The following is an 8,425-nucleotide window of genomic DNA, read 5'->3' as shown; positions in this document are numbered from 1 at the left end:
TTGAATGGAAGTTTATAATCATTGTGAATTGAACACCTCTATAAGCACCTTTTCCGCTTCATTGATTATTTTTGTTTAAATTATCTCTGTATATTATTTTCGTTTGGCAAGTATTTTTTTAATGCACAACATTGACTTTTTATTTTTTGCGTGTTGTCACTGCATGTTCATAATCAATTAGGAAATATTGAATTCTGTAGCTTTTTTAGAAAATTCTGTAGCTAATTTCTCACCGAAATATAGTTTGTAGCTTTTTTCATACTCCCTCCGTTTTAAAATAAGTGTCTCTACTTTGTATTAACTTCAGTACAAATTTATACTAAAATTGAGACACTTATTTTGAGACGGAGGAAGTACATTCTATAGCTAAAAGACCTGTTAGGTAAGAAAAGAAGTAGGAAAGTCTCGTCTTCTATAGTAAAAAAATTCTGTAGCTTTTTTCATAGTATATTCTGTAGCTAAAAGACCTATATATATTATGTAAGAAAGGAAGTAGTACGAAAGTCTCGTCTTCTATCTATAGATACTCCATATAAGTCAGTCACAACTGGCTGACCATTGGTCAACGTGCTACCCATCCCATGTGTACAAAGCATATCCCTTCCTCATTCCTCTGCTCCACCATGTTTGAGAAGGGAAAAATAGATGGAGAGGGTGTACCAAATTGATTGGCCTGCTCGTCCATGTGATGGGGAGTGCCGGAGTGGCTGCACCAAATCGAGTGGCCTGCCCGTGCATCAACAAAGCTGGGAAGGAGATTATCTTGGAGGCCAGATCTGAGCGAGGTCGGGGCACGCGTTCTAGCCGCGGATTTGGCGCTCCCTAGCAGCAAGGCAAGGCGGTCGCCGGGGAGGCCACTGAAGAATATGAGTGATCCGTAGTTGGTAACTTCCCTAATGGCGCTGCTATCCTGTTCGTGTCACTGGGCCAAGGATTGTGGTGTCGGGTTTGACGGCCATGTTCTTCATAGTGTTCCTCATCTTATGTGGCAGAGTAGTGATGGGTATGACTGTCTTACTACTCTCCCAACCTCCTCCTCATCATTATCTTGTTGGGCTCAGTGTACACGTACTTTAAAATTTCATTTACTTAGTTGATCTGTTAAATTTATTCAGAGGTAAGGTTGAGTTTCAGAAGGGAGCTTGTGGGACTGGAGCGGGCCGAGTGGGATCACGTGCGGGCTTTGACTGCGACCGTCCGCTTATCGGACTCCGCAGACGAGGTCTCTTGGAGACTCCCGGGCTCTGGCAAGTTCACTGTCAAGTCAATGTACAGGGAGTTGTGCCGCGGGCATGCCCCTATGGCAGCCTCGGGGCTTTGGAAGGCGCGAATCCCGCTAAAAATTAAGGTCTTTCTTTGGCAATTATGTCAGGATCGCCTTCCTACCTCTATTAATATAGCCAAGCGCAATGGCCCTGCTTCCGGACCGTGTGCTTTGTGTCATAACGCGGAAGATGCTGACCACGCGTTTTTTCGCTGCCCTTTGGCGCGGTTTGCTTGGAGTGCGGCCAGGGAGGCCGCTGGGGTGGATTGGGATCCACGCTCACGCTCTGAGCTTGTGTCTTACTTATCTGTGATCCCGGGCTCTTTGCGCCAGATAATGTGGACGTGTGCTTCGGCCTTGCTATGGGCCTTATGGCATATTCGTAACAAGTTTACTATTGAGGGAGCGTTTCCCTCTCACCCTGCTGATGTTATCTTCAAATGCATCTTATTCTTGCAGCAGTGGGCTACGCTGGGAAGGCAACAGGATGCTGATCTCCATCGACATGCCATCGCTCGGCTCCGCACAGTCTACTCGGTGTCCCGGGCCCCGTCGCCTCCTCCGTCTACTGCCTTATAGGGATAGGCGGCCCTTTTGGTCCTGCTTTCTTTGAGCCTGCGTGCTCGCTCTTCTGGCTAGCTATGCCATGTAACGCACTTATCACCGGTCTCGCCTTTTGGCTCTGCCTCGAAACTTGGCTGTCTAGCTTCGGTTCCGTTTAGTTTGGTCTTGATACTTTGTTTGCACGCTGCCTATTGTTGTGGGCTTTATTAATTTAAAGCCGGACGTCTCTGACGTCTATGTTCTAAAAAAAAGGTAAGGTTGAGTTACCTAGTTCTGGTAAATTATAATACAGACGATGAACTCATATATTTTGTTGTTGTTCATGTAAGGATCATTTAGGATATGAATTATAGAGTTATTTAACTTTTCATTGGTGTGCCTTGCATTATTTTAATGAATTGAACTTATATTACTTTTTCTGTTGACATTCTGCCAACTTTGATTATTGTCTCTTCAACTCATCCGTATCAATTATACGAAGTTTCGTCTAGCAAAAGTTATATCCATCTACTACGTATAACACTTATATATCTTTTATTTCATTGTCTTGTCTGCACTTCTTAACATGTATATACATGAAAGTAGTGTGAGGAAATATTAATCTGCATTAGCATGTGATTGGTCTCTTCACATTTGTAGCATGTGATCGGTCTCTTTACATTCGTAGAAAGTCCACAGGTGGAGGCGAGTCATGGGCTCCCTAGTTGCTACTGCTGTCAAGTTCCACCTATGTGATTCGAAAAAACATCCACCAATGTAATGTGCTACTACTTTGCATCTTTCCTACTTCCTCCACACTGTTCTTCACAGGAATGCTTCCCGCCTCTAGTTGGATAAAAGGTATATTCTCTATTTGTTGTACCATATAATAGCAAGTTATATCAATGATACGTGTAGTTAAGACAAACGAAGAAGGTTCACATGTATTAACTGAAGTTGGTTCATGTGTGTTAATTGATATGCAATAGATTTTTCGCATGTGTTGTAGGCGATGCCTATAACACTGGAGCTTTTCTCATTATTCTCTTCAACTGAAACAGCTGTAGGATGGAAGAGATGTTACCAAGAACACAACTCACAAAAGTGCATGTCTGAATGTATTTCAACCTTATATACTAAGTGTCCTCCCTATATTGATCATGTGATGTATTCTTTCTCTATCCCGGTAAACATAAATTAGTTGCCTTTCAATATTGTAAAATATTTGATGCTTCTCATATTTTTCGTCCAATGAGTTCAGCAATTTTGCTACCACTGTTATTGGTGCAGAGTAAATATAATATGAAAGTTCTTGTTGAAATTAGTAGGATATGCTTTCGAGGTGTTATAATTTCTAGATATATACCACAATTGTCACAGTAATACTTGTCAGTTCCTTTGTAGTTAGTTTGTGACTATCACAACATGTTCATGTACATATTTTTTTTGTAACAGATCTATTACAGCTTGTCGTGAAAAGTAAAATCCTAAAAAGTCACCGGAAAACTTTAAAGATAGCAACCCAAAGAAGTTGGGAGACATAAATAATTCAGATATGGTTCCATTATAACTGATATGACTCAATTATCAGTACATGTTAGTCTCATTTTCCTCCAAAAGTGGTGATATCATATCTTAGAGGAGTCGGAATCATTACCCGACTTGTGGTTTTCGTGCCTCATTGCACTAAGTTCTTGTAATGTTCTCCTATGTAAAATATTTCTAGCGCTCCTTGTGTGTTGCTATCTATCTCCATCATTTTTGGCGAACTTTCTTCTACCAGTGCCTACATTTGTGGAGTTAGTCAAGTAAAATTATTACGTTACAATGATGAATAAACATGAGTCACGATTCATTTGTTGATAAATAATTAAAGATAGTGTTCCATATGTAAGGAAGTTCTCGAGTTTCATCTATGTCTAGATCTATATATATATTTCTGTGAGGCTGTTTACTTTAGGTACAACCCTATTAAATAAATGACAAATCTTTTAGATTTCTTGCAACCATAGTCTAGCGCTGGTGTTATCACCCGTAAAGAGGTTAAGCTGAAAAATGCAGAGTGGTGGAAGTCCAATTAAAGTTTCAATAATGAGTATGCATTATGCTTTCTCTGTTATTAGAATCAGTCGTTTTTCATGGTTAGAAATATTAATTAGATTATTTAAAACTACAGAGTATAAGCATACCTGAGCATTATTTAACTTTATCTGCTGGTTTTGTATTGTGTCCTTGGTGGAAAACTCGGAGTAGTAATCTGGAAAACATTCTGATGGTCGTTTCACCCCCTTTACCTTTGTATTGTACGCAGAAAAAAATCATTTCATTTCTCAATGGGTGATATTTTGTGGATTCCACAACCTTAAAAGTTGATAGTGTATAAGTGGATACTTCTGATAGTAGCATGATGTTTTTAATATTGATAGTAAGATGATTTGTTTGGCCATGTCAAACCATATAGAATATAATTAGCAATTTTTGTTTAAATTGGTGGGGCACTCTGTAATTGAATGTTTAATGAGCAAACAATTTTGTCCATCAAAATCATATCGAGGCTCATGAACTGATCGGTTGCATGATTGAGCGAATTGCATATGATCGGTACTTTCACTTGAATGTTCTAGTTTGTCCTGTTGTTGATAAGCACTAAGCTTCTTGCACGCCATAGTTTTTTGGCTGCAAAAGGATTCGAAAATTGTTAGTCACTACCTATGCAGTTGTTATCCTGATAAGTGATGAGCCTTGATAATTCAGGTGAGAGGCAGCTCAGAAGGTCTATGTTGACTTCATTGGGCGTCGAGTTGCAGTCACATCACAGTTTTGGCGGTTTCAGATGTTTGTCTGGCGTCACAGAACCCGTAGTCTTCGATTTTGTTAGTGGTGCTCTGGTCTGGTAGCAGATTTGGTAGCCTTCATGAATCGGAAGACCTTGATTTTGCTGATGGTTCTCTGGTCGGGTAGTAGATTTGCTAGTTTGTCCAGTTAAGACTCTTGGGCGTGTGCTTGGTGTGTCTGGTTGTGTGTTGTTCTATTTTCTTTCCGCGCTGACTCCATGTGGAGTTTTTTTTCTCCCTTTCGATCAAGAATCCATGTAGAGTTTCGTTGATTGAGTCCGTCCCTGGGTTGTAGTCTTTTGTGCATGTGCCCGATTTGGAAGTAGGTGCACGTGAGGATTCATATCTTGTTTTGTCTCTTGGAAGGATGTGCACGTGAGGATTCGTATCTTCTTTTGTCTCGTGATAATGGTTGTACGTGTCATATGTGTCATGTACATACGTGTCCTGTACGGAGGACGGGGCATGTACTCGGTCATTTTTTTCCTATCTATGTAAGCTTACACGTGATTGTTATAAACAGATCTTTATATAAAAAAAGATGTCTTAGACTATTTAGACGTGACATGTTAAGTTGTACGGGACAATATTTGTATGTTACGCTGCAACTTTTAAATCTCAGCCGTCAATATCTAAAATTAACGACCGTGATAATTTAATCTATGTGGATCAACGTGATGGCTTGTTTGACTTCTGTCATAAGTATATAATAGATTTGTCGAAGCTTTGATCTATATGTTGTCATCAATTATCAAAAAGGGGGAGATTGAAAGTGCAACTATCCCTAGGTGGTTTTGGTAATTCATAACAACATATAGCTCATTGAGCTAATGCTATTCCAAGACTATTATTTCAGGAAAGCTCAATGAATGGCATGGCATGGATGATGAAAGTGGATCCCTCAAAATACTAAGGACAAAGGATTGGCTCAATCTCAAAAGCTCAAGACTCTTCATTTTACATTTTAGTGATCCAAGATCACATTGAGTCTATAGGAAAAGCCAATACTATCAAGAAGGGATGAGGTGTTGCTTAATGAGCCTCTTGCTTCATGTGCTTAGTGATATGCGCCAAAACCCTCAACTACTTTCCCACATCCACAAATGACCTAAACCCAAAGCCAAAATCGGTCACACCGATTCTTTCTATCCGGCGCCACCGATTCCAAAAGTCATAGCCACTGCCACAAACCCTAAGCAAATCGGTCTTACCGATAGGGATCTCGGTCTCACCGAGATGGGGTTGCAATCTCTCTGTTTCCCTTCGTAACGTTTTGGTCTAACCAAAGTGAGCGATCGGTCCCACCGAGATTGTAATGTAAACTCTCTGTTTCCTTTTTGTAACATTTCGGTCTCACCGAAAAGAGCAAATCGGTCCCACCGAGTTTACCTGACCAACTCTCTGGAAAGCTTATTACCAAATCGGACTCACCGAGTTTGTGTAATCGGTCTCACCGAGATTACGTTATGCCCTAACCCTAACCGAATCGGTCTCATCGAGATGCACGTCAGTCCCACCGAAAATCACTAACGGTCACTAGGTTTACTAAATCGGTCCGACCGAGTTTAACGATTCGGTCCCACCGAGTTTGGTAAAATGTGTGTAACGGTTAGATTTTGTATGGATGCTATATATACCCCTCCACCTCCTCTTCATTCGTGGAGAGAGCCATCAGAACGAACCTACACTTCCAACTTACCATTTCTGAGAGAGAACCACCTACTCATGTGTTGAGGCCAAGATATTCCATTCCTACCATATGAATCTTGATCTCTAGCCTTCCCCAAGTTGCTTTCCACTCAAATCTTCTTTCCACTAGATCCAAAACCTATGAGAGAGAGTTGAGTGTTGGGAAGACTATCATTTGAAGCACAAGAGCAAGGAGTTCATCATCAACGCACCATTTGTTACTTCTTGGAGAGTGGTGTCTCCTAGATTGGCTAGGTGTCACTTGGGAGCCTCCGACAAGATTGTGGAGTTGAACCAAGGAGTTTGTAAGGGCAAGGAGATCGCCTACTTCATGAAGATCTACCGCTAGTGAGGCAAGTCCTTCGTGGGCGACGGCCATGGTGGGATAGACAAGGTTGCTTCTTCGTGGACCCTTCGTGGGTGGAGCCCTCCGTGGACTCGTGCAGCCGTTACCCTTCGTGGGTTGAAGTCTCCATCAACGTGGATGTACGATAGCACCACCTATCGGAACCACGCCAAAAACATCCGTGTCTCCAATTGCGTTTGAATCCTCCAAACCCTTCCCTTTACTTTCTTGCAAGTTGCATGCTTTAATTTCCGCTGCCTATACACTCTTTGCATGCTTGCTTGAATTGTGTGATGATTGCTTGACTTGTCCTAAAATAGCTAAAATCTGCCAAACTCTAAAATTGGGAAAAGGTTAAGTTTTTATTGGTCAAGTAGTCTAATCACCCCCCTCTAGACATAATTCAAGGTCCTACAGAAAGTTGCTCAGAAAAGCGAGACGAATCCAAATTCGCAGTCTGTTTGTTGGCCACGCGTCCCTGGCATAGCGAACATGGAACCTTCCCCCTCCGGTTTGCCTGTCCAAAAATGCAAACTCCGAGAAAACTTTCCCGGATGTTATCCCCCTTCGCGTGTATCGTGTAGTACTGCTTAAGAACACCCCTAGCCCTCCGTATTACCCTGTTGTGCATCTGTGTTGCATCTGTTTGCATTATATTTACTGTTTCTTCCCCCTCTTCTCTCTGATAGACCCTGAGACTGCTGCTGATGCCACTGTGATCGACTACGTCACCGACGACCCTTCTCCCTTTTCAGGAGAGATACTAGGAAAGCCCTCCCTTTTGATCATCCCTATATTTCCCATTGCATTCTCTCTCTTGCTTGCATTAGATTTTTCTACTATAATTGATTGCTCCTATTCTGATGCATAGCCTTCTTTTATACCTGCTATTGTTACCTACCTGCTTATCCTAAACTCATTAGTGTAGGTTGATTGGTGATCAATCAGTGACCCCAACCTTGTTGTTGTTGCCCCTTCTTCATCATCGGTGACTCGATCAACGTGATCGACAACCAGAGACCGACACATCACTTTAACCCCTTAGTTGTACGAATCTGCATAGTTACTATCGAGTGCCGAGGGTGATACCTTGTAACGCACTCCTGATGATAACTCTGTAGTTAGCTATTCGGTCGTGGTCATCAAGGGTGATTCCTCCTTCACCACTCCCGATATGACTCTCTCGTGCAGCCCCTCAAGTGTGAACCTCAAGTGTGATTCCTGTCGGTGTTCTGGGAATGGGGGTCCCCAGACTTGCCCGCCTGTGGCTTGCGGCGTGGCTCAAGTGGGGGCCCAGTGCAGCCCAGCTTCATCAGCTCAAGCTCAAGACCCTCGTGAGGGGCCAAGCCTCGCGGGGCGGACGACAGGAAGCTTCCTCAGGAGCAGTCTCCTCAGGCAGGCTCGCGAGGAGGTGGAGAGATCAAGGCAGGATACCTCGCGAGGAGCCCGTGACGCAAGCCATGACGATCGAGACCAGGCGGGCGCCGACCTGCGCAGTGTCCTTGTTTCCCCTTCGGTGCAAGGGGGGCAAGCTCAGGCCAAGGCATCAGGCAAAGGTTACCGTTTCGGTGCAACAAGACCAAGACCAGCAGAGCGACTGGATGGAGGTCACCGTGGAGCCCAGGACGGCGTCATCGTCAGAGCCTTTGGCAGCCGAAGACCAACTTTAGTCAGGATAAGTGTACCAGATGTTCCCCTTCAAAATGGCCAATTGTTGGCGCCCTTCCCGCTCATTATTTGGGAAGAGGC

General features: G+C 43.0%; 1 protein-coding gene across 3 annotated transcripts; it reads left to right on the top strand.

The window, feature by feature from the left end:
• The first annotated feature begins 575 nt into the window (after window positions 1–575).
• LOC119363576 lies at window positions 576–2,578 on the top strand. 3 transcript variants are annotated; one of them, XM_037628944.1, is made up of 3 exons: window positions 576–1,003; window positions 1,116–1,348; window positions 1,724–2,198. In XM_037628944.1, the coding sequence occupies exons 1-3, from the start codon at window positions 958–960 to the stop codon at window positions 1,841–1,843; spliced, it is 399 nt and encodes a 132-aa protein (XP_037484841.1). In that variant the 5' UTR covers window positions 576–957; the 3' UTR covers window positions 1,844–2,198. The 3 variants fall into 3 exon arrangements, 1 of the variants encoding a protein (XP_037484841.1); XR_005174089.1 differs by lacking the exons at window positions 1,116–1,348; window positions 1,724–2,198 and adding an exon at window positions 2,496–2,578; XR_005174088.1 differs by lacking the exon at window positions 1,116–1,348.
• The last annotated feature ends 5,847 nt before the right edge of the window (window positions 2,579–8,425 follow it).

This window comes from Triticum dicoccoides, chromosome 2B (assembly GCF_002162155.2).
Source record: "Triticum dicoccoides isolate Atlit2015 ecotype Zavitan chromosome 2B, WEW_v2.0, whole genome shotgun sequence".
Lineage (NCBI taxonomy): Eukaryota > Viridiplantae > Streptophyta > Magnoliopsida > Poales > Poaceae > Triticum > Triticum dicoccoides.
Note: the sequence above shows the minus strand (reverse complement) of the source record. Positions and strands in the feature narration are given on the sequence as shown.

Coding starts and splice junctions, on each gene's coding strand:
- LOC119363576 (XM_037628944.1), top strand. CDS start 958: ATGTTCTTCATAGTGTTCCTCATCTTATGTGGCAGAGTAGTGATGG. Junction 1,004..1,115: donor ATGTGGCAGAGTAGTGATGG/GTATGACTGTCT, acceptor AAATTTATTCAG/AGGTAAGGTTGAGTTTCAGA. Junction 1,349..1,723: donor GAATCCCGCTAAAAATTAAG/GTCTTTCTTTGG, acceptor TTATTCTTGCAG/CAGTGGGCTACGCTGGGAAG.